This window comes from Vicugna pacos, chromosome 2 (assembly GCF_048564905.1).
Source record: "Vicugna pacos chromosome 2, VicPac4, whole genome shotgun sequence".
Taxonomy (NCBI): Eukaryota; Metazoa; Chordata; class Mammalia; order Artiodactyla; family Camelidae; genus Vicugna; species Vicugna pacos.
Window position 1 is genome coordinate 34,248,731 of NC_132988.1, and position 27,362 is coordinate 34,276,092.

Genomic DNA, 27,362 nt, shown 5'->3' on the forward strand with positions numbered 1-27,362 from the left:
GGAGAGAAAATGGAGTAACTCAGTGTATAACGAGCTACTTCAAACACTGGGCCTGTGTAAGCTTTTATGGAACAATGTTGACTAGGGAAAATAAAGCACCAGGTGAAAAGAAAAATTTTTTAAAAGTAATGCCTCCAGCCCAGTCTTTTAATGAGTGCCAGTAATTATCTCCATCCCAATCATTCTCTTCAACTTTTTAATTAAAAATAAAAATAAAATACTCACTACAGCTAAAATAAACAGTTTGTTTCCGAAAAACAGAGTGTCAGCAATTTCCTCATCTCCAGCTCACCTTGCCAAATGCTTGTCCACATAGCTAACAGTGTACAGCCAAACTAAATTAATCTCATATAACACTGAATATACTACTGTCCTGTGAAGACAATTAACTGAGTCCGTAGTTTCATTTTTATACCACAGAATGGCCACAGAGACACTCCAGCTCTGAGAAAGTGGCTGTGACCATAGCAGGGAGCACGGCTACAAGAGGATTCCTCTCTGACTAATGAGAATAGGAAGTCTATTTTTCCGAAATATAGGTAAAAAATCTTTTTTCCCTTTCTCCAGTGTATTAAGTGTTTGCTAGGGATGTACTGTGGAGAAGCTTCTGTGCTGAAGGATATGGCCTTGCTGCAGAAGGAAATAAATTGGTTACATTAGTGGTACAGAACTGAGCCTGAGGAGTCAGGAGACTGAGGTTCTAGCTTTGAATCTATTTTACTATTTAAAAACATTTCAAAACTAATTTTGGCTTTCAAACATTGCAGCACCATTTTCATTCTGATAGAAAGAGGAAAAAAAGATGAGAGAGATCTTATACTTCATGTGAAGCTAAGTTTAATCTGTCTTAAATTTCCTATTTATTAATTTTAAGACTTTAAAAGAGAGAATAGTTCTCTTCAAACAATAGGGGACCTATGTGAATTACCTAAATATTCAGACCAAACCGTCACATAGAACAAAATATGTGGAACAAATCTGCTTTATCCAAACTGAAAATCCTAGAGCTACTATGACATAGCTCTGGAATAAATGTCCATGAAGTTGTAATAAAATATTCTGATTATAATTCGGATCACAGGAGGATACCCTTCCCTCTCCCAAGCATCATGGGACACAAAAATGTAAACTGAGGGACAGAATTTTCTGCTACTTTTCCAGTGACTATTTTTAGAAGCTCTGATATAAAAATTAATCTGAAATGAATATGCTTATATTTCAGACTGAATAAGGCATGTACTACGTAAGAACTAGCAAGTTGCTACAATAATTCCTGGCACCAAATGAGTTTTTTCCTTTCAGCCAGACAGGACCTCATTGGCTTTGATTTTTGTTTTGCACTTCTGTGTTACTACCATGAATTACTTCAAAGTGAGGAGGGCATATTTATACCTAGCTAACTGCTCATTCACTTCACTCAACTCAAGTGAAAGATTTATGGTTTCTTCTCCTAGCTGTTTCCTGTAAACTGACATATCATATACAGGATGCCAGCCCTTGGTCTCACATCAAAAACTAAATTCTAGAAATGCTGGAGCAGTCAGTTAGTAGGAACTACATGTTCATTTTAACTTAATGGATAGTTATGCCAAAGAGATACTCTGAAATAATAAAGATTATTTTAAAGGTGAATGCACTTCAACTGTTTTTCAAGCTACTTTCTGCATGGCTTTTCCCCCTCTAGTGGAATTTAAAAACTGAAAGAGGAATATCAAATATATATTGCTCACAGCTTAAAAAAACAAGGAGTGGATTTGGAATTTATTTTGGTGGTTGTTATTAGCTGTGACTGCACGATGTACTAAATCCAATTCCACATGTAAATTTACCTACAGGACTCTCTAAGTACCACAAATGATCTGTTATGTATATTAATTGGTTTGGATTTTACAGAAGACAGATAAAAATAGCAAGAAAATCAGATTGTGGAGTCCCAGTCTGCTGAATAATTCAGATGAAAAGAATCTACAACTTTGTACTTCAAAAAGTATTAATTTCCCAGCACAAATCGTATCAGTGGTATTCAGAAGGCATTTTTATGTGGAGGAATATAGTCTGAACTTTTCTTTAAAACTGCAGGTAGAAAAGATGCACAATTATTTTAAAATAAAATTTCGTAAATAAAAACAGCCTAAGTGAACAGTTGCTGAGGAGAGAAAAAAATGTTCATTTGCCATACTTACAACTTTCACATTTTCACAGAGGTCTTGCTGTACTTGTTGAGAGTATATTTTTACTATTAAGGGCAGACTGGCTGTCCAATTAAGGTTTTTATGAGAGAATCTTTGTAGACTGAGATTATTTTTCAAAATGATAAAAGATGACAATAATACAAGCTCTTTGCCAAGTCCTTTGTATTGTACAGAGCTTTCATGACATCCTAATCTCATTTTTATGATCTTTACGATAAAACAGTACAGGAAGTTGTATATCATTTCCATTTGATAGGTGAAGAAATCCAAGTTCAGAGAAGTGTGTAACTGGTTGGAAGCTGGGCATGAAGCCCATCAGTAGAATTTTTAACTTCTAAATCCAGTGTCCTCTCCACTATATTATGCTACTTCTCTAGAGACTACATTTTGAGAAATAATAAGGGCCAAGTAAAAACAATCGAAATATAATAGAGGCCAGGTAAAATGCAATTTAATTTTGTGACTACCTGTCATGTAGTACATTTTCTGTTTTAAGATTTCTGAACATATAGTTATTTTAAAACAATTGGCATCAAGCAGTCCTTTTGGTGGACCCCAAGCCACTGCTTTCCTCACACCAAGGTATTTTGAGGGGAGCTATCTTACCTCTGCTCCTGAATATGTATCTGTTTGGAGGATGAGTTCATTCAGATCAACATCATTGCTGATTGGCATAGAGTGAAACTGCAGGTTAAATATTTCCCTTCTTGTTGCTGCATCTGGTAAAGGCACATAGATGATTCTATCAATTCTTCCAGGCCGCAGCAAAGCCTATAAAGAAGATGGAGCAACACAGATGAACTAAGCTCAGAACTGACATTCCACATGGAAGATACCCAAGGAAAGAGGATGTCCAGAATCTCATGAAAAACTATTACCCATAATTAGTAAATAAAACCAGTACTAGAGATTCCATAATCTGTTTCAGAGATTCAAACAAACAATGTTAGAGTACTTTTGAAAACAGAAAAGCAGTATTTCTTAAAGGCTTTTTTTGCTCCCCAGCAACTGTCAGGTCAGTAAAAGATGACTATTCTCTTTTAAGGAAATGTGTATATGACTTGTATTCATCTTATTAAAAAGACATTAAAAGACTTTTCATGGGGTTATTCTTAAAATATGGTTAAGCTGTTTCGAGAGCCCTCAAAATAGGCACAGCTCTGATTAAAGAATACTTCTAGAGCTGATGATAGTCAAATGAATTTCCCTAAAATTTTACTGGAGGTTAATGCCTAAATTATCTTAGAGCTAATGAAGTCATCTCTTGAGAAAAAATTATTAAGTATGTATTATATACCAGATATTGTACCTGGTGCTATGAGCCAGCATGAATAAGATGGATATGTATAAAACTGTAGTGACAGTTACCAATGTATGTAAGTATACTAATAATCTCTGAATTGTATAATTTAAGTGGATGAATTTTAGGGTATGTGAATTATATCTCAATAAACCTATTAAAAGAGATATAGGTCTAAAATGTGTGTGTGTGTGTGTGTGTGTGTGTGTGTTTTGAGGGAATGGGGCAGCTTTTAGTTGGGATGATGAGAGAAAGCCTCTCCAAGGAGGTAGCTTATGCAGTTATCCAAAGGAGTCACCATACAAAGATCTACGGGAAGAGCATTCAAAGTACAGGGAACATCAGGTGCAAAGGCAACAATGACTGGTATGATCTAGGGAAAGAAAATAACCCAATAAAGTGAGAAAAGGTAGGAAATGACGTTAGAGAGATACTCATAGGGCGGTTATGAGGCCTTAAACAATATGGTAAAGAGTCTGGATTATATTCTAATTGCAGTGAGAAGCCAGTGGAAGGTTTTAAGTGGGAAGGTGAAATGGTGAAATATACACAAAAAGATCACTCTTTTGGGACAAAATCAAAACGTCTAACATACGTGTAATTAGAGTCCAAGAAGGAAAGAAAAGAGAAGATGGAGTAGAAAAAATATCAGAAAAAAAAAGCCAAAAATGCTCCCAAATTAGTTAAAAAAAAAATTAAGTCACAAAATCAAGAAGCTCAGTAAATTTCCAACAAAATAAATATAAAGAAAACCACATAAGAACACATTGTAGCAAACTGCTGAAAACCAAAGATAAAGAAAATCTTAAAAGCTGCCAGAGTGAATACAGGGAACAATGATTTGAATCACCAATGACTTTTAATCAAAACAACAGAGTGCAAAAACCAGAAGAACAACATCTTTCAAGTGCTGAAAGAATAAAAATATCATTCCAGAATTCTATTCCCAGAGAAAATACTCTTCAATAATCAAGGAAAAATAAGGTCACTTTCAGATAAAAGAAAACTAAGGAAATCTGTTTCCAGCAGATCTACACTACAGAAAATGCTAAAGGAAGTTCTCCTGGTTGAAAGGAAATGACATGAAATGGAAAACTGAATTTCTAGGAAGAAATAAAGTACTGAAAATGAAATTCCAAAAAATGTAGACTCCTTCCCTCTCCCCAAAATTACTCTACTTGCTGGCATAATCAGAAGTAGCACTTCTTGAATACTTAAGAGATACACACTTATAAATAGTGAAAAATAGCACATTTCCCTATGTGTACTTATGAATATGAAGTATCCAGAAAGAAGGTGTGATAGAAGTAAATACAGAAAAGTAAGGAAGACAAGAACTTAGGCATGAACACCTTTAATTATAAAACCTGAAACAAACAAACAAACAAAAATCCTGAAAATGTAGCTGGGACTATACATAAGACACTATAGAAAATACAAATACTGAAACCTCATATGGTTGCTCTGCGGGAATTAGTTCTTAGGAAACTGGCACCAAAAAATGATAATATTCTGTGAGTAATAAACTGTCCTCTGTCTCTGACTCAAGAGTCTCATGCCTTTCACCAGCTTCCATGAAATTGTGGCAGGCTAACTAGTTACCTTTCAAATAGGGTAAAGCCTCAGAACCTTCATATTTCTTGCCATGTATGTTACTCATAATGGAAACTCAAAATATAAAGCAAATATTGCCAGGACTAAAAGAGATAAACATATAACTCTACAATTATAATAGGATTTTTTAACATTCCTCTTATAGCAACTAAGAGAACTAGAAAACACACCAGTAGAGAGGATCCAATAAGACTATCAATCATCTTGACCTAATTGCTATTTATTTATAGACCACTAAATCCAACAGCTGTGCAATACATATTCTTTTTAAGTGCACTTGGTATATTCACCCATATGATAAGCCATAAAACAAAACTCAGCAAATTCATAAGTACTGAAATCACACAAAGTGGAGCTCTGACTATAAGAGGGAGCTAGACACAAATAAAAATAAGACATACATGAAAACCCCAAACATATGGAAGTTAAATAACATACTTCTAAATAAGTCATAGGTCAAAGAAGAAATCGCAAAGGAAGTTAGAATATTTTTCTAACATATGAAGATTTGTGGAATATTGTTAAAAGTGCTTAGTGACAAATTTATAACTTTAAATGCTTATAGCAGGAAAGAAGTCTAAAATCAAAGACCTAAGTTTCAAGAGTATGTACAAGGAATGAAAGTAACCTAAGTGTCCATCAGCAGATGAATGAATAAAGATGTGGTATACACAGATACAATGGAATATTACTTAGCCATAAAAGGAAGGAAATACAGCTGCTTGCAGCAACATAGGTGGACCTAGAGATTATCACACTAAGAGAAGTAAATCAGAGAGAGAAAGACAAATAATACACGGTATCACTTCTATGTGGAATCTAAAAAATGATACAAATGGCCTTATTTACAAAATAGAAATAGACTCACAGACATAGAAGACTAATGGTTATCAAAGGGGAGGGGGGAGGGATACTTAGGAGTTTGAGATTAACAGATACACACTACTACATATAAAACAGATAAATAACAAGGACTGACTTATAGCACAGGGAATTATATTGAATATGTTGTAATAACCTATAATGGAAAAGAATCTGAAAATGAATATATATGTATAAATGTATATACACACATATATATAAAACTGAATCACTTTGCTGTATACCTGAAACTAACACAATATTATAAATCAACTCTACTTCAATTAAAAAAAAACAGTAAGTACAAGGAAGGAAATAATGAACTTGAGAGCATAAATCAATGAAATAGGAAACAAATAATGGAGAAAATCAACAAAGTCAAGGGAGGTTCTCTACAGATTTTTAAGAATTGATTAAATTCTAGCTAGACGAAACAAGAATAAAAGAACAAATCACCAACATCAGAAATCAAAAGGGGCTATCACTACAGATCCTAAAGATAGCAAAAGGATAATAAGAGAATATTATAAACAACTTTATGACAATAAAAAAGAAACAAATGCCTTGAAAAAGCCAGTTATAAAATGGACATAGCATAAACAGAAAATCACGATAGCCCTATATTTTTAAAAACTGCAACTGAACAGATTGAAAAACTGAATCATTATGACCAACCTTCCCATCAAGAAAAATTCAAGCCCAGATGGTTTCTCTTCTGAAATTTACCAAAGAAGAAATCACATCAAAATTATATAACCATTAGGATATAGAGGAGGAAACACTTCTCAACTTGTTTCATAAGGCCAGCGTAATACTAATTCTAAAACCTGACAAAGGTATTACAAAAAATGACAACTACAGATTAGTGACACCCTCATAAGCACACATCTAAAAATTCTTTGAAAATATTAGCAAGTAGAATCTAACAATATATAAAATGGATAAATCATCACAATCAAGTAAGAATTGTCCCAGGAATGAAAGGTTAGTTTAACACTCCAAATCCAATAAGTATAATTTAACCATAGCAACAGAATTAAAGGAGAAAATCTGTTCCATCATTTAAATATGTGCAGAAAAAGCATATGACAAAAGTTAAGATCTAGTCATGATTAAAAAAATCTCTCAACAAACTAGAAATGAAAGGAAACTTCTTCAATACCTACAAAAACCTATAGGTAACATAATAATTAATCTCAAAATTTTGAATGCTTTCTAACCTAAGATCAAGAACAAGGTAAAAACTCACCACTTCTACCAAACATTGTAACAGAGGTACTAGCCTTAGTAATAAACCAGGGCAGGGGGGATTTGGAGGAAGGAAGTATAGAACCTGCAAGAGTAAAAAGTAAAACTATCCTCATTTGCAGATGACATGATTGCTTATGTAAAACTCCTAAGGAATCTACAAAACAGCAGCAAGATTACAGGAGACAGGTTTAATATTAGAAAAATTGTATTTTTATATATTCAGCAGCAATCTAAACAGAAAAATGAAGTTAAAAAATCTACTTTATGAAAATACATAAAAAACAAAGGAATAAAATTAACAAAAGAATGCTTCATTAAAAACTACAGAGCACTGTTGAGAGAAATTAAAGATCTATACAGAGATTAACCACATTCATTGGAAGATTCAATATTATTAAGATATTCATTCTTTCCAAATTTATCTACAGTCTCAATGCAATTCCAATCAAAATTCCACAAAGACTTTAAAAAAATATGACAAACTGATTATAAAATGTATATAGAAATGCAAGTGACTGAGAATTATGAAAGCAAGTCAAAAAAGGAACAAAGTTGAAGGACTTAAACTACTTGGCCTGAAAATTTATAATGTTAAAGAAATAAGACTGTGATAAGTCTAGAAGATAGAAATACAGATTTAAAAAACAGAATAAAGAGTCCTTATTGATTTTTATTTTTAAGGTATTCAATGAGGAAAGTAAAGTATTTTAAGAAATGATGCTTCAACAATGGAATATCATATTTTAAAAATGAACATTGACCCTTCCCTCACCCCATTCTCAAAAATCAACTTAAGATGGATCATAAATCTCAATGTAAGAGTTCAAACAACAAACTTCTAGAGGGAGTATAAGAGAAAAAAACTGATAAGCCTGTCTTTTAAAAATTAAACGATTTTTCTCTCCTAAAAACTTTAAGAAAAAAAGCAAGCCACAGACTGGGATAAAATACTCACAATGGGCAGGTATATCTGACAAAGAACTTGTATCCAAACACATAAAGACCCCCTAAAATTCAATGGTAAGAAAATAAACAACCCAGAAGAAAACGTGCAAAAGATCTGAACAGATCCAGACAAAGGAAACTATAAAGTTGCCAAGTAAGTAAATGTTGAGTAAAAAGATGCTCAACATCATTGGCCATCAGATCAATGCAAATTTAAACCACAGTGAAGTGTCATTATAGGGGAGGAGGGGATAGCTCAGTGGTAGAGCACATGCCTAGTATGCATGAGGCCCTGGATTCAATCCTCAGTACCTTCATATAAGCAAACAAACCAACCTAATTGCCCCCAGCCCCTCCAAAATCCCCCACAAAAAACAAAAAAGAAAAGAGGTATCATTACATTCTCATAAGAATGACTAAAATTAAAGACACCAACAATAACAAAGACTGAACAAGGATTATAGAGTAACTAGAACTTATACACTGTTAATGGGAACATAAAATAGTACAATCAGTTTTCCAAAGTGGTTGAGTGGTTAAGAGACTGACAGTTTCTTAAAACGTTTAACATTCTCCACTACAACAATCCAGTTATTCTACTCCTAGGTATTATCTAAGAGAAACAAAAACATAATCCATGCAGACTTATACATAGATGTTCATGGCAGCTTTATTCAAAATAGCTCCAAACTGTAAATAATCCAAATGTTTACCAATTCATGAATGGATAGACAAAATACGTATTTACATATAATAGAGTATCACTTGGCAATTAAAAAAGAACTAATGATATACTCAATAACATGCATAAGTCTCAAACTTGTGTTGAGCTAAAGAAACCAGACATTGAAAAGTACATACTATACAATTCCATTTATACAAAATACTTAAAAAATTTGGTCTAATCTGTAATTATAAAAAGCAGACAAATGGTTGTTTGGAGTCTGGGGTAGAGGGAAAGATGGATTGCCAAGGAGCAAAAGGAACCTTTTAGGTTGACTGAAATGTTCTATTACACCTTGATTGTAGAGGAAGTTTCACAGGTTTACATATATATTTAAATTACTTGAATTGTACACTTCAAATTGATGCAGTATATTGTATGTAAATTATAACTAAACTAAATAAAGTTGATTAAACTTGTACTTGTTAGGTTCTTAGTATTATAAATCAGTAAATTTAAGGGCATTAAGAGATGTTTTCATACAGCCAGCATAGTACTCAATGGTGAAAAATTCAAAAGCTTCCCACTAAAATCTGGGACAAGACAAGGCTGTCCACTATCACCACTCCTATTCAACATAGTCTTGGAAGTCCTAGCCACAGCAATCAAGCAAGAGAGAGAAATAAAAGGGATCCAAATTGGAAAAGAAGAGGTGAAAGTGTCACTATATGCTGATGACATGTTACCACATATAGAAAACCCTAAAAGGTCCACACAAAAACTACTAGAGCTGATCAAAGAATTCAGCAAGGTAGGAGGTTACAAGATTAATGTTCAAAAATCAGTTGCATTTCTTTACACTAACAATGAATCAACAGAAAAAGAAAGTAAAGGAACAATCCCCTTTAAAATAGCACCCAAAGTAATCAAATAACCTAGGAATAAATTTAACCAAGGAGGTGAAAGAATTATACACAGAAAACTATAAACCATTGATGAAGGAAATTAAAGAAGACTTAAAAAAAAAAAAAAAGGAAAGATATCCCATGCTCCTGGATTGGAAGAATCAATATTGTTAAAATGGTCACACTGCCCAAGGCAATCTACGGATTTAATGCAATCCCTATAAAATTACCCAGGACATGTTTCACAGAACTAGAACAAATCATAATAAAATTTATATGGAACCACAAAAGACTTAGAATTGCCAAAGCATTACTGAAGAGAAAGAAAGAGGCTGGAGGAATAACTCTCCCAGACTTCAGACAATACTATAGAGCTACAGTAATCAAAACAGCATAGTATTGGTACAAAAACAGACATATAGACCAATGGAACAGAATCGAGAGTCCAGAAATGAACCCATAAACTTTTGGTCAACTGATCTTCGACAAAGGAGGCAAGAATATACAATGGAATAAGGACAGTCTCTTCAGCAAATGGTGTTGGGAAAACTGGACAGCAGCATGTAAATCAATAAAGCTAGAACACTCCCTTACACCATACACAAAAAAACCCCTCAAAATGGATCAAAGACTTAAACATGAGACAAGACACAATAAACCTCCTAGAAGAAAAGATAGGCAAAATATTATCTGACATACATCTCAAAAATGTTCTCCTAGGACAATCTACCCAAGCAATAGAAATAAAAGCAAGAATAAACAAATGGGACCTAATGAAACTTACAAGCTTCTGCACAGCAAAGGAAACCATAAGTAAAACAAAGAGACAACCTACAGAATGGGAGAACATTTTTGCAAATGAAACAGACAAAGGCTTGATCTCCAGAATATATAAGCAGCTCATACAACTTAATAAGAAAAAAACAAACAACCCAATCCCAAAATGGGCCAAAGACCAAAACAAGCAATTCTCCAAGGAAGAAACACAAATGATAAATAGGCACATGAGAAAAATGCTCAATAGCACTAATTATTAGAGAAATGCAAATCAAAACTACAATGAGGTATCACCTCACACCAGTCAGAATGGCCATCATTCAAAAGTCCACAAATGACAAATGCTGGAGAGGCTGTGGAGAAAACACTGCTGGTGGGAATGCAGTTTGGTGCAGCCACTGTGGAAAACAGTATGGAGATTCCTCAAAAGACTAGGAATAGACTTACCACATGACCCAGGAATCCCGCTCTTGGGCATATATCCAGAAGGAACCCTACTTCAAAATGACACCTGCACCCCAATGTTCATAGCAGCGCTATTTACAATAGCCAAGACATGGAAACAGCCTAAATGTCCATCAACAGATGACTGGATAAAGAAGTTGTGGTGGTATATTTATACAATGGAATAGTATTCAGCCATAAAAAGTGACAACGTAACGCCATCTGCAGCAACATGGATGTTCCTGGAGAATGTCCTTCTAAGTGAAGTAAGCCAGAAAGAGAAAGAAAAATATCATATGAGATTGCTTATATGTGGAATCTAAAAAAACAAAACAAAGCAAAACAAAGCATAAATACAAGACAGAAACAGACTCACAGACATAGAATACAAACTTGTGGTTGCCAAGGGGGCGGGGGGTGGGAAGGGACAGACAGGGATTTCAAAATGTAGAATAGATAAACAAGATTATACTGTATAGCACAGGGAAATAAATACAAGATCTTATGGTAGCTCACAGAGAAAAAAATGTGACAATGAATATGTGTATGTTCATGTGTAACTGAAAAACTGTGCTCTATGCTGAAATTTGACACAACATTGTAAAATGACTATAACTCAATAAAAAATGTTAAAAAAAATAGATGTTTTCAGATCTTTTCTGTTTGGAAAGATTATCCTTTTCAACTATGCAGTTTGGGAAAAGTCACATAAGTGGTCACTAAGAGAAAGAATACTTACTTAGCAAGCTATAACAGATCAATTTCTATGATTTGGTCATGAATATGGATGACAAGTATCACAACCATTTCAATCCCATAGTTAATTCTCCTTTTTTAAAAAAAAAACTATCTTATATTTATGTTTAGAGTTTCAAATAGATTGTTAAAAATCATGGAATCAGTATCATCACATCTCATATCAATGTTTCATAAAATACTCAGGTAAATGTTACCAGATGGAAAAAAGGGTTTTCTTGTTTAAGTTTAGAAGTCCTGGGTAGAAATAAAAATTGAACAGGTTTCTAAATGTAGGAATTTCTGAAGCCTATACTAATGGGTATTAAAAATCTCCAAGAGAAAGCTGCAGTAGTATATAGGAATTCTGTCTCAAATTCTAACCATGAAACATCTCAAAAGCTAATATGACATTTCCACTTTGGAAATTGTTGCTGTATACTTTTTTTGCACACAACACCTAGAACATGGTACATGTTTACCAAATATCTATTAATTCTTAAGTCACGTATAAATCAGCAAGCAAATAGTCAATCAACAAACACACACTAAATAGTGCCTTTGTTTAAAAATGAAGTCTTTAATTATTTTCGGACTACTCCCTACATTTAACGTTAGTTCATTAGGTAGAAATGATGCATGATCAGCTTCCCTGAACTATACTTTATCATAGAATTCAAAACTGCATTTCAATCATGGGGATCATTTCTTCCCACGTAAAACAAATACATACAGGATTGAGAAAATTAGGATGATACCAGTAAACATAGTTTTTCAAATTATTGAAAATGTTATCTAAGATGAGTAGCACTAATATTTATATAGCCCTTAAGAATCTATGAAGCAATTTTCACATAGTGTATTTCATTTAATATTACTCTAAATCCCATGAAATAGAGATTGTTATACACACATTAAGAAAAAGAATATGAGGCCCAAGATCAAACAATAAATGGCAGAAACTGAACTGAAAGCAGGGGGTTTCTGCATGTTAAATCAGATCTTTTTTACTTTACTATCCTGCCAGTACAATATGATACTCAGCATAAATGGATAAAGGAAAAAAAATTTCTTGATCTGAAGTATAACATTGATAACAAAATAAATTTAAATCATTCTTTCATCAAAACAATTATTACACACCTACTATGTGCCAGGCTCTGTTTTAGTTGCTAGGGATATAGCTGTGAATGGATTCGGTATTTTTTTAAAGCTGAAGTTATCCTTTTCAGCTTTCTGGGAAAAGTAACTGTAGACTATTTTAAAATTTCCTTTCTAAAAGTTGAAAGAACACAGTAAAGGATACAGAGCAGACACGTCATCTAAATCACTGGAACAGCACTCAGCATGCATCTGTGCCCTCCCCCTCCATCCCTCCGCCCCAGTTGTAGCTATCCCGGGGGCCCTGCAGGTTGAGCAAACTTCAGTGACTGTAACATTGTCTGGGCCAACAGCCAGCTAGGCTTTTTCTGGCCTGATTTTGTCAGTGAAAGTTAGCTCAAAAAAAGGTAGGAAAGAGCTTTCCTTCCTGTAAAATCCTGAATGAGTTAACACCCTTCCTAGAATTTCTTTAAAAATACTGTTCTGCAATATTAGGGTGGAAGAATGTATTCTGAATGATGGCATGTTCTGTTATTTTAAGATCACTATATGACAACCCTCAATGAAGAAACAAGCCCAGGCTTCCTAATACTTTGAACCCTTCAGACCTCAAGGTCATGGACACTGCAGTCTTACATGAACTCTATTAAAAAAAAATCATAAGGCAAACTGCCTTTTCAAGAGGACTGATTCAAGACCTTGGGCAAGTCTCCATACCTCTAACAGCATCAGTTTCCTCATATGTGAAAATGATGGTGGCTCTTTAATCAGAGAGGAGGCCCATGTGCTTCTGACAAGAATCCCCTTCAAAATACACAAGATGAGAAAACATTCCCACACAGTGCTGTAAATAATTCCACTGAGTTCAAGTGAAATCTGCATGTGCACCCTAGACTAAGAATCTAATAAGATGACCTTAAAATGGGACTTTCAGACCCAATTCCACATTATTAGCGTATCCAAGGCAATGCCCACCACTTACATGACATGGTCTTTACCAAAAATGTGTTATTACTATTTTAGTAATTACACTACTTAATTAAACTACTACTACTATCTTGTCTTCTTCTGCTCTTTACAAAATGAACTCAAAAGCATTTCTGGTATTTCATACTAGGGATTCTTACTGATCCAACCCTATTCCACAGTAACACAGCTATCTTTTCTTTTTTATAAATTCTGAAGTTCAACACTTGTAATTTCATACTCTATCAATGTCAAAATCTAACTTAATTAGCATAGAAGTACTTCTTCAGAGCAAAGCATTGAAATAGACACTTTGAAAAATCACATTCTACTGGACCCCACTCACTTAAAATGATCAACAAGGGTGTGAATGTGAGTGTAGCAAACACTTTCTTCTATAAAGAAAAGCAGCACTGAGCCTCTACATTTTACTGTAATGAAAACATATCAGTATGCCATGATTCATGGAGAGAAAAGTTCTAGAAACTGGAGAGGTAGCTCTGATTTATTTCAAAGATACCTTAGACTTATTCTAGGCATCTTTCTCTCCCTCTAAATTCAACCAATTAATAGGCATGGCTAATGTTACCTCTAAAATCTTTCTTGAAACTTTTACTTCTACCTCATCTTCTTTATTGAATATTTGTGTGCTTGTTTACTGTCTGTATTTCCCAACAGATTGCAGGCAGTATGTAATAGCAGGTATTATATTCTTTTATTCAACACTGTAAACTCAGCAATAACACATTCAAGACATTCAATACATGTTTACCTGGTGAAGCCAAGCCAACATAATCTTTTGTCTAGAATGTCGTTAACTACCTTTCTGGTTGTTTTTCTGCCTGCAGTCTTATTCTCTCCTTCTTCTCCATCTATCTACATCACTGCCAAAGCAATCATTCTAACTGCAAATATTGTAATTTTCTCTTTTCTAATCATTTAATGGTGCCTCAAGGGAAAAAGTCAAACTCAGGCACAGTATTTCAGGCTTCTAATTTTGGTGTAATTTACCTGCAGCTACTTTTCCTTTCTCATCCTGTGGCTGTAAGAGCATCTAAGTACTCACAGTTAGCCAAACTCCATGCTGCTTTCTGCATCTTTGCCCTCACATATACTTCTCTCTCTGCTCTAAATGATCAGGCAAGCTCCAGCTCTTATTCAAGTTTCAGCTTAAAAGTCTTCTTTTTTTATACAGCCTTCTGTGACTCTTCTGAGTACTGTGTAACTTATAATTTGGCATACAAGTTAAAAGTGAGGGCAAAAAAAAATCAGCCTACCTGGGTTAAAATTCTAGCTCCAACATTTATTAGCTGTGTGTTTAGACAAATCATTTTAAACCTCTTGGTACTTTAAAATCCTTAACAGTATCTACTCAGAGGATGATTGTATGAATTGCATGATAAAATTTACATATCAGCACAGTGCTTGGCACATGGTGTGTATGCCTCAATTTAGATGCTATTATCATTGTTACTGTTCCTGCATAATTATTCCTGGTACTTGACTGTGTTCCTTGAATATAGGGAATGCTACTTATCTTTGGATCCTAATACTTGGCACATGGTAGACATTAATGTTCTCTGAATGAATGAAAGAATGAATGTTCTAAAACCATGAAATTAGAATAATGATAGACAAGTCAGTTTAAAATACAGATTCTTGATTTATATTTCTAAATCTCATCGTTTAAAAAGGACTGCTATTTAACAATTCTCTACTTGCCTCTTTCTCACCCTGCATCTTATCATAGCCTCTGAAATGGTCAATTCATAGCCTTTTGAAATAGAGAAAGGGAAGTTACAGAAATGCTTGCTCTCTTCAATAGGAATTTGACAAAGGAATCACTAAAGAGAGGAGGTCCTAGAGCATGCCTGTGTTTATTAAATCTTTTCATGTTGTTGATCCACATTATTCAGCTTAGAGATGAACACAGCTGAATTCTGGAAATTTTTTTTTTTTGCATTGTTTGATTTTCACTTCTCTAACCATTAGCAATGTTGGGCATCTTTTCATGTGCCTGTTGGCTATCTACATCTTCTTTGGAAAAATGTATATTCAGGTCTTCTGCCCATTTCTTGATTGGGTTGTTTTGTTTGTTTGTTTGTTTGTTTCATTATTGAGTTGTATGAGCTGTTTGTATATCCTGGAAACTAAGCCCTTGTCAATTGCATCATTTTCAAATATTGTCTCCCATTCTGTAGGTTGTCTGTCTTTTCATTTTGTTTATGGTATTCTTTGCTGTGCAAAAACTTTTCAGTTTGATTAGATTTCATCTGTTTTACTTTTGCTTTTCTTTCTTTTGCCTTGGGAGCATGATCTAAGAAAATATTGCCATAATTTATGTCAGAGAATGCTTTGCTTATGTTCTCTTCCAGTTGTTTTATAGTGTCATGTCTTATATTTAGGTCTTTAAATCATTCTGAGTTTATTTTTGTATACAGTGTGAGTGAGTGTTCTAATTTCATAGACATGTGGCTGTCCAGCTTTTCCAATACTACTTGTTGAAGAGACTGCCTTTTTTCCTGTATATTCTTGCCTCTTTCATTGTAGATTAATTGACCATAGGTGTGTGGGTTTATTTTTGGGCTCTTTATTCTGTTCCATTGATCTATATGTTTGTTTTGTGCCAATACCACACTGTTTTGATCACTGTAGCTTTGTAGTGTTGTCTGAACTCTAGGAGGGTTATGCCTCCAGCTTCATTCTTTTTCCTAAGTATTGCTTTGGCAATTCTGGGCCTTCTGTTGTTCCATGTAAATTTTAGGATCATTGTTCTAGTTCTGTAAATTTTAGGATCATTGTTCTAGTTCTATGAGTACTTAATAGGGATTGCATTAAATCTGTAGACTGCTTTCAGTAGTATGGCCATTTTAACAATATTAATTCTTCCAATCCAAGAGCATGGGATATCTTTCCATTTCTTTGAACCATCTTCAGTTTCACTAATCAGTGTTTTACAGTTTTCAGCATGTAGATCTTTCATCTCCTTGGTTAAGTTTATTTCCAAGTTTTCCATTTTTGGGGACATGTCATCTGTTAATAGTGACAGTTTTACCCCTTCTCTTTCAATTTAGATAACTTTTATTTCTTTTTCCTGTCTGATTGCTATGGCTAGGACATCCAATACTGTGTTAAAAGAACTGGTGAGCATGGGCATCCTTGTCTAGTTCCTAAATTCAGCAGGAAGGAAGACTTTCAGCTTTTCACTATTGAGTGTTATGTTGGTTGTGGGTTCACTGTAAATGGCTTTTATTATGTTGAGATATGTTCCTTCCATACCCACTCTGCTGAGAGCTTTTATTATGAATGGATGTTGTATTCTATCCAATGTGATGATTTGATACACATATATATTGTGAAATGATCAAGATCAAAGGAATAAACATATCCATCACCTTACAGGGTTAATTCTTTTTTGTGTTTGTGGTGAGAACACTTAAGATCTACTCTCAGCAAATTTCAAGTATATAAAACTGTATAATTAACTATAGTTGCCGTGCTGTCCCTTAAATCCTCAGAACTTACTCATCTCATAATTGAAAGTTTGTAATCTTTGACCAACATTCCTCATTCCCCCACCACCATTGCCCCCAGCAACTATAATTCTAGTCTCTTTCTATGAAACTGGCTTTTTTTTTTAATTTAAACATTTCATATATTAATGATATCATATAGTATTTGTCTTTGTCTGGCTTATTTCACTTTAGCTACTATCTTTTAAGGCTTGAAATTCTAAATGTTTCAGGAATACAGTTTCCAACTGAGCAACTTTTCTGTGCAAAGCACTATGAGCAATACAGAGCAGCATATGACTTGGTACTAACCTTTAAGAAGTTACACTTTAAAAGTGAAGAAAAGTCAACATACAAAGAGCTAAATGCAGTAAGTTTTAATCAATGGGCTAAAACAGTAGTAAAAAATATGAAAAATACACAAGTAAGTGCGAATTTAATAATTGAAGGATGAAGTGAGAATCAAATTGCAACTTGATAGATGCTGCGATACCAAAAGCCAATCATTTAATGAGATAAAACCAACAATATTTACCTAATGAATATATAAAATATTTTAGAAAGGCAGAAATAGTTAAGAGAGTAATGTGTTAGAGATCAAGGTCAGTTACACTAAAAAAAAGCAGCAGGTCTGTTAAACCAAGGAAATCAATATTCATAATCTTCTCTTACAGTTTTTTAGCTTAGTAAACCTTTTCATAAGAAATAATTTGATATCCTTTAATTTTATACTATGACTAAGTAGTAATGATATATATCTTTACTACACACAGCATCCTTTAAATAAATAAACTTTTTTGAGACGGGTATATTTGAAACCATGGAGAGCATCATCTATGAGGGAAAGAAAATATTTCTGAAAAAAGCTGAGGAAATACAAGTTTTATTTGTATTTTTAAAACATAAAATCATTATTAGTATAGTTATAGTGATTGCAACTGGTTCAGAAAATGGAAAATGAGAAGTTTCAAATTTCCTTAAAAAATCTAGAATCATTACCCTGATCCAAATGAGATGAGTCTTAGATGACAAATAGGAGAAATTCACCAGGTTGAGAAAGTGGGAAAAGGTAGAGTACACACTATGTACAAAGAATTAAAGGTACAGTGATGTACAAATCATTCCTGGGAGGGCAAAAGGTTTACTGTGGCCACAGTGTGAGGCAGACCTTCCCACCAGTTGCACCAGGAATGGATTAGGTGTGCTTAGAATATTGCTTCCGTCAGCTCTCAGGAGGGCCAGGAGCCCAGAGAAGCCAGAGGCTCTAGGCAGACAGTGACTTTGTCTGGTTATTATTACCATGTGTGATATGCTATGGAAAAGTCTGGGGAACACTGGTAAAGGATTCTCAGAAACACAGGAATACAGAGATAGATGAAGCAAAAAACAAAAACAAAAACAAAAAAACTCCACAGGTATGATTATATTACATAAGGTGAGCAATGCCAAGGACTTTGGTTTTTATCTCATCATAGTTCATAGGAAAGTGTGAAAGGTTTTTAATTAGGTAAGAACAGACTCAATTTTCTGTTTAAGAAAGTAAATAATTCTGGCAGCAGTGTTGGGGTAGCACAGGAATGAAGGGCAGCTTCCAGTTAGGAAGCAAATACAATCTAGAGGTCTTATATTAGAACAAGAATAATAATAGAGGGAGTGAACCTGGAAAGGACAATTTAAGAGATATCTTTGAAGTAGAACTGCCTGAAGTTTTCAACTTATTATTAGACATTTCCCCCTTTTGACGATGTCCATTCTGCAAAGAAAGATAAAGATAAAGCAAGATTTCTTTTATACAGATTTGTACCTGTATTTGTATCCTGTAGAGAGAATAATACTTCCCAAATTAAAATCTGGATCTTACGATATGTTACAACTTCATTTTTCAACTGCTAGAAATGCTTTTTAAATATTTCAATTCATATTATAGCTATTTAAGATACTCAGTTACTCCTAGAGTTGACGGAGTTTTTACTGTTCAGTTTGAGACTTCACAGAGCAGTTCAATTCCACAAACATTTGTGAGTATCTACTATGTGCCAGGCACAGGATTAGATGTTAGGGTGACAATGTTCTTTGTTCTTTGAAAAATAATTCTTCCGAAAAGGATTTTTATATGACAACATCTGAGCATGTGTTTGTATTAAAACAAATCAATCAGTCTGTAGGCTATCTGTCTAATGCTGGGCTTGCTCAGTTCTGTAGAAACCCGTAGCACTGTGCAAGAAAAGACTTGACCCATTTGACAGCAGGTGTTTAGGAAGAATGTACCACAGTAATTCGTAGTACTTGATGATGAGCACAAAAGAGTTAAGAAAACAGAACAAAAACAATTCAACACACACACACAATTCTACTAGAATGATATACTCTTCATGTACTTCTATTAAAGAGTCCTTTTACAAAGTCAAAGTACCATTTATTGAGAACTAATTTTAATTTTTCCTCTTATAAAAAATGAATCTGCTTTTTGATACACTACAGAAGAAAACAAAACAGTGCAATTAATCTTTCAAATATCTATATAAAATTCACTCTTTTAAAAGTTCTCCATAAGGTCAAAAAGCTGACGGTGGGGACACCTTCCTTACATGTAAACATTGATTTTAATAATAGTTAAATATAAATAAACACATAGGTTGTCAATGAGCAACAGTGGTGAGAGGTGGTTGTCTGGGGGGAGGGGGGAAATGATCTGTCTCCTGCTTGTTTCTCCAGCATCAGCTCCCATCATTTGACCCCTCCTTGCCCTTTGCCTTCTACAATACTGAACTCCTTGTAGTTCCCTGAAAATAGCACATCCCTCACACCTCTGTATGCGCTGATCTCTCTGAACAGTCCTCCCCATCCTTATGCACGTACTCCATGTGAATTCTAGTTCTTCCTTCAAATCACTTCTACATACACAATGAAACATTTTCTTCTCTATATTACACCCAAACATTGTTCACATGTCTGTTGCATATATGTTTACATACCCTAATGCCCCCAATGGACTGTAAGGTATTCAAGGGACACATTTTTCCAAATTAAAAAGTTTGTCAAAATGTAAGGTGATCTACCTGCAGATACCTATCAGATGCAGAAGCACACATATAAGAAATTTCAGGTGGTACAAACTGCTAAGGATATTTTCTGGATAGCTAGAGTATTGAACCCAATACATATAAACCATTTTTTAAAACTTAAAATAGAAATCTTCTAATATATACTATGTACAATGAATGATGTAGAAAATATAAATGAACCTTTTCTTGTTGACTCAAACTTTTCTCCCCACCATGATTACACATTATTCTGTACTAAAGGCAGCTATCAAGGACAGAGATGCAGCATGACAGATTTATACAGTGTGACTTGAATGGTCACCCCAGGATTGATGGGTACTGCAATGTAGCACTACAGAGCTATACACACTGCCTCCCTGCTCGCACCTGCAAGGTCCATGATTGTTCTATAGCCATGGAGCTGAACAACACTGTTATCCTACTGCCCACCCCAAATAGAATGATCATTTCTCTTTTCTACTTCTGCCAACATCCCAATTTTTTTAAGGTACAAAATACAAAGGTATAGGAAGATATTTCTTATCAATCCCACCATCTGAGAGTGCAGGACTGTTTCATCCTTTTCTTTGCCTTCCTCCCATCCCCCGCCCCAAACTCTTAGGCTGATCCTAGCCTATTTCTGAGCTCTGTGACCATCAGTACTGCATCTGCTTTATCTGCTTTGGCTATTGAGTGCATCTTTCTTCTTCTTAGTACCCGATGCCTTTTTGTTTTGATATTATCTTTGATAATACATACTGCAAGGTCTTTCTTTTCTTTAACTATTTCATAATTCAAAAATCTGGTTCTATTATGTACTAATTAATTTTAATACAATAGTTTTCAACCCTCATGTCAAACAACCAAAACTACCTGAGAGAGAGAACACAGTCCAACAGTGGCTCAGTGAGGCATGTGGAGGACCATGTACCACTGTGGAGTTTGGCAAACTATATAGCCCATGGGCTAAATCTGTACTACCACTTGTTTTTATAAACAAAGTTGCATTGGAACACAGCCATATTCAGTCATTTATCTGCTTTCACTCTAGGACAGCAAAGTTGAGTAGCTTCAACTGATAATATAACCTGCAAGACTTTAAGTATTTACTATCTGGTCCTTCACAGAAAAGGTTTCCAAATCCCTTACAATGTGGTTCTTAATCTTCGTTGTGCATCACAATCACCTGGTAAACTCTTAAAAAGTAGGTTTCCTTGGACTCCTTCCTCTAGAGATTTTTATTCAATCAGTCCAGGTCCATGCAAATAATTTTTCCAAAGATCTTGAAGTAATTCCAATGTGCAGTCAGAGTTAAACCACTGTTCAGGTGGTTTATCATTTCATAAACCCCAGTGTGCACAGGAATCATTGACTCATTTGCTAATCTAGAATTTACGTTCCATTTGGATATATTAGGTCTGGAGGGAGAGGTCAGATTCTGCATGCTTAATAAGTATGCCAGCTGAGTCTGATGCAGGGAGTCCCGTGACTAGACTTGGAGAGATACGGCTTGTAGAAGTTGGTTTGAAAAAGCCTCACAGGTATACCTGGATGGTCCCTTGTCCCCATTCCAGTGATGAATCAAATCACTCTAACCGCTCTTGTCTTACGTTTTTTCATCTGTAAAAGGAACACTTTGTTTCTCTGTCTTGCCTACTTCATAAATTTGCTATAAGAATTGCTCTATCAACTCGTAACTCTGTGGTCAAATCTAAGATGATATTTGTTTTCGAAGATTCAGATGATAACTGACACGGTCTTCTAAAAAATTTAGATATTCAACACCTCATGAGCAGGTATCACATAATGCGGATACTGTAATTTTCAAGTGCAAAAACAACACATAAAATTAAGAATTGTGTCAATGACTTTCTGAAGTTAAACCTGGAAAATAAACAGTTTATAGAAAGCTGGTCAATTCTATAGTGATTACACAGTGACTCATAGATTAGAGTACAAATGTAGCAACATCCCCCTCACTGTCCAGAGGATCTCAATTACCTGACAGTTCCTGGATAGCTTTAGGGGAGGGAGTACCTGTAAACTCTTGAAGCTGTAGGCCAAATTTTATATGCAAAAATTTTGTATGCACATTTCTCAGGAGAGGATATCTATCAGATTCCCAAAAGAATCTGTCCCCTCAAAAGAGATTAGGGCAGTCACTTACCCCTGAGTACCCATGTTCTATGACATGGGTCTTATCAACTCATTATGGAACTTGTTATGGAGAGAAAAATGTCCACTGTGAGTTATTTCCAAATGTTGCTGCTCTAGTTTAAAGTAAGTCCACTTAAGAAATAAATCTATTGGCTTTCCTTTATTTCTGATGTTTTCTAAGCAGATTCAGTAAACAATAAATAATAATTTCCTCACTTCTATGAAGGTATGATACTTATAATAAAATTTTTTTAAATGTCAGAAAGCTCCACCAGTTGTATTACCATTAAATATGAGCAGAAAAGGAATTTGGTTATCCTATTGAAGTGTGTTTTTGTGGTTCCAGGACACCAAGAACAGCTGAATTTTCTTATTTACATGGTCAAGTTCAAATATGAGTACTGAAAAGAACCAACTAATTTCACATCTCTCAGATATCTCACTATTCCGTCACATCAAGTCGTCAATATACCCAGAATAACCTGGATTCCACACTGCATTTACCCTATCTTTAGCAAAGAACCACTCACTAGTTATGGTCTTTCCAAGCTCTCTGGAGCTATAAAAAGAAGTCTGATTTAGTTCCTTAGCACATGTTCATCTCCAAGGAGTACAGGGTAGACAACTGAGAATGACAGCTAGATCAGTTTGGAAGACAGTGGCTCCTAGGACCGTTGTCTTCAAACTTTTTTGATCATTCATTCATATTATTAAAATTAGTTTGAGCACTTTCTCCCAGCATTCCTGGATTTATTCAGAAAAGTATATACATGCATCCCTGTATTAACATACTGTGTATACTATATAACACACATACATGTACATTTTAAAAAATAATGCTACATAAAATAATCATGAATATAAGTTTCTAATATTTTCTTCTCTCATCTTATTGGTGTGTCTGTGCATCTTTAGAGATCTCCTAAGTAAGAGTCAGCATACATTAAGGCTTATGGCTCTGTCTCTGTATGACAGTCTCACTCTTGAGTTCATACCCAACTACTACACCAAAATACACCATACCGAATACTCACAGTCAAAAGTAATGCAAAGATTACAGTGTAAACAGAAGCCAGATTCCTTGCTTTGTCAGTTATAAGGGAGGGCAAGAATAATTTGTATCTAAAGCAAAAAAATATTTTTTCTTAGTTTGACTTTATGATAATTAGAAAGTCATAGGATATCAGTAGCATAAAAACTTCATTCATTTCTAAACTCCTACATTTGGTGAGAAGACTTAGGTGCAGAGAGTTTAAATTAATGTCAAGAATCACACAAGATTAAATGGTAGACTTAGAAGCAGCATTCCAACAATGTTTAGAATAATATTATTGAGCTCCTACTATATATTCAGAACTGTGATAAGTGCTTTGCTACAGCAATTCACCTAATCCTCACAATAACACTCAGGAGGAGATAGTCTTATACTCAATTTATAAGACAGAAAATGGTGGCTGGAAGAGGTTAAGTAATCGCCAAAGGTCAGAGGAACATTAAGCAGTAAAGATGGAATTTGAACTAAGGTTTAATTCTACACCCTCAGATCACAGTAACTAAACTATATTCTATTATTCCATACTGCTATCCCAAGACAAATTTCTAGGCAATTAAAATTATTATTAAGGTTTAGATACAACTGGGGGGAAAAACTGTCTGTAAACCAAGACAAATGGGCCTCTGTTACTGGATTAGGCTAAAATTTTCCTCTTTCTTTTGTAAGAAGTGCTAAGCAATAGGAATGTAAGTTATGTGTGTGTATTTTCCCCTGTTTAAGGTAGGAGCTTAGTAAAAGGACACCTTTAGAAAAGATAACAATTCTATGTAATGAAATATAGAACCAGATTCTCCTGGCAATTAATCACCCAGTGCAAACCTATAGGCTGCTTCTGACAGATCCAAGAGCTCTGCCTGAATTGATGGATAAGATGTGCCTGGGCTGGCTTATGAAAAGAAATTTAATGTTTAAAGCCTTTGAAAGTAGTTTATATATTTACACATACATGCATATCTTGGAGACAGTGCATGTTTGGTTCCAAACCATTGCAATGAAGTGAATATTGCAATAAAGCAAGTCACACAAACTTTTAGGTTGCCTAGCACATACAAAATGTCTACACTCTACTGTAGTCTCTTAAGTGTATAATAGTATTATGTCTAAAAATACCATGTGATATCACATGTGGAATCTAAAAAAAAAAAAGCCAAACGAACTTATTTACAAAACAGAAACAGACTCACAGACACAGAAAACAAACTTATGGTTACCAGAGGGGGAGAGGGGTGGGAAGGGATAAATTGGGAGTTAGAGATTTACAGATACTAATACATAAAAAAATAGATAAACAACAAACTTATACTGTATAGCACAGTAAACTATATTCAATATCTTATAGCAACTTATGGTGAAAGAGAGTATGAAAGCAAATATATGTATATTCCTATATGACTGAAGTATTGTGCTGTATACCAGAAACTGACACAACACTGTAAAGTGACAATACTTCAGAAAAATTTATATTTAAAAAATCACTGTAAGTGAAAAAAGAAAAGCAATGTGCATACTTTCATTTAAAAATACTTTATTGCTAAAAAAGGCTAACCATCATATGAGCCTTCAGCAAGTCATAATCAATTTGCTGGTGGAGGGTTTTGCCTTGATGCTGATGACTGCTGACTGAACAGGGTGGTTGCTGAAGGCTGGGGTGGCTGTGGCAATTTCTTAAAATAAGACAAAGTTTGCCACATTGATTGATTCTTCCTTTCACTGGAACACTTAGAGGCCACTGTATGGTTATTAACTGGCGCAATTTCAATATTGTATCCCAGGCAATAGGAAAGTCTGAAGAGAAGGAAAGAGATAGGGGAAAGGCCAGAAGTCAGAACGTACACAACGTTTATCCATTAAGTTCGTTGTCTTATATGGGTGTAGTTCGTGGTGCCCCAGAACAGTTATAAGTGTAACATCAAAAATCACTGACCACAGTGATATATATAACGCTATATTATAACAAGTATAATAATGAAAAAGTTAAAAATATTAGGAGAATTACCAAAATGTAACAGAGAAACATCAAGTGAGCAAATGCGGTTGGGAAAATGGTGCTGACAGATTTGCAGAGTTGTCACAAACCTTCAATTTGTGAAAAATACTGTATCTGCAAAGCACAAAAAAAGCAAAGTATAATAAAATGAGGTATGCCTGTACAATGTGTGTTGATGTGCATGTATTTGGCTTCTATGTATGAAATTGCAGAACTCATTTTATTGCTCAAAATGTAGAGAAATTAAAGAGACCTTCCTTTCCAGCATCAGGGAGCCATCTATCATTTAACAGAGATACTTCCTGTTTTTAAGCAGTTGGGAAGGAATGATTTCCAACCCAAATACTTAGCTTGGCAAGTTAGTCTTATGTTGATAGATGTATTTGTAACTACTTTTACTTCATCTTAAATATCAATATGAAAGAGAGACAATTTGTTTTTTTCTCTCAACATTTTTTTTCAAGATTTGGGAGAATAGGAAAAAAAAAAGGAAAGGGAAAGAAAATATTACTACCGGAATAGCTAGATGACAGCAGTTAGCACAGCTCTGCCAGATGTGGCTGCATCATCTCAAAACTTACTCCGAAGGTAGGGGAGGGCAGTGATTTCTTTGTATGAAAAAAAGGGAAAAAATGGAATTCTAGGAAAATATTACAAACTTTTAAAGAAGAGTTTGAAAGCTGCAGTTACAAGTCCACCACATTCTCTAACAAAACATTTAAAAAAATCTTCCACGCAGGTCATAGATTAACACTATCTCAGGCATTAAAATTAGTAGGACTGTGGATATAAAAGTTTTCAAACAGACAATCCTGCTTTAATGATTTAAATAATGAACAAATTCTGTTTTTCATTACTTGATATTGCTTCTTGAGGTCAGTTCAGTATCTTCATTTGCTTTTTTTCTGTTAGTTTTGTTTTTTTGTTGTAACTAGGAAGATTTTCTTTGGGAATAGTGCTCACCTGGTTTCAGTGTGATGGTAAGAACTGACATTTAGACTAGATGGTAAGTTTTTACATACTTATCTGAGTCTATAGCAGACCAGCTAGTCTCCTGATCCAGCAGCACTCCCTCCAAACCCCACCCCATCCTACCCCGGTGGAACACAGCACTGCAATTATCCCCGCCAGGGGATAATTCTACTTCAAGTTCTACTCTATTTGCTTTTTTTCCATCACAACTTAAACATACTCAGATATCTTTTACCTACTAAAAACCCTTGTTCAACACGTCATCTTGTTTTAGCTACTGTCCAAACTCTTCCCCATACACAGCTTAAGGGTTGTTTAAGCTCTAGCTGTCTCTAGTCACTCACCTGTTACTCTTTTCTCAGTTGACTTCACTCTGTTCTCATCACACCACTAAAATAACTCTTAAGATCATCAATGATTTTTAGATAGTTAAATTAAAAAAAATTTTTTTTTCTGCCTGTATCTTGCCTAAATTTCCAGCAGGGTTTTAAAAGCTCAATTATCCTCTGTTCTTAAACACTTCCCTTTTGGCTTCTAACACTCTACATTATACTCATCTCATTGAATGTTCCTACTCAGCCACGCTTGCTGGCTGCTTCCTCTCTCTCTACCTAAACTTAAAGATTGAAGTTCCTCAGAGCGTACACTTAAACTTCTTCTCTTCCTTCTCTTCTTTCCCATTCATTCCTTTGACTTCAATTATCATCTACAAGAAATGATTCCCCACATCCCACATTTCTCCTCTGAGCTCCAGACCCATGTGTCAAACTTTCTATTTGACGTCTCGATCTTGGATGTCACACAGGTATATCCATATAAACATACCCAACATAATTCACAATTTTCTTTTCCTTGATTCCCATTCTCAGTAAATGGCCTTT

General features: G+C 34.6%; 1 protein-coding gene across 3 annotated transcripts in view; it reads right to left on the reverse strand.

Annotated features, from left to right (window-relative positions):
* Window positions 1-27,362, reverse strand: part of AFG2A (AFG2 AAA ATPase homolog A) — a 291,836-nt gene that overhangs the window by 46,078 nt on the left and 218,396 nt on the right. For 2 of the 3 annotated variants that reach the window (XM_031691715.2, XM_072938051.1), the window contains exon 15: window positions 2,799-2,963. In XM_031691715.2, coding sequence (XP_031547575.1) covers window positions 2,799-2,963 — 165 coding nt within the window. Of the gene's footprint in view, window positions 1-2,798; window positions 2,964-25,091; window positions 25,308-27,362 lie in introns of those variants that run through there. The other variant, XM_072938062.1, reaches the window with a different exon arrangement.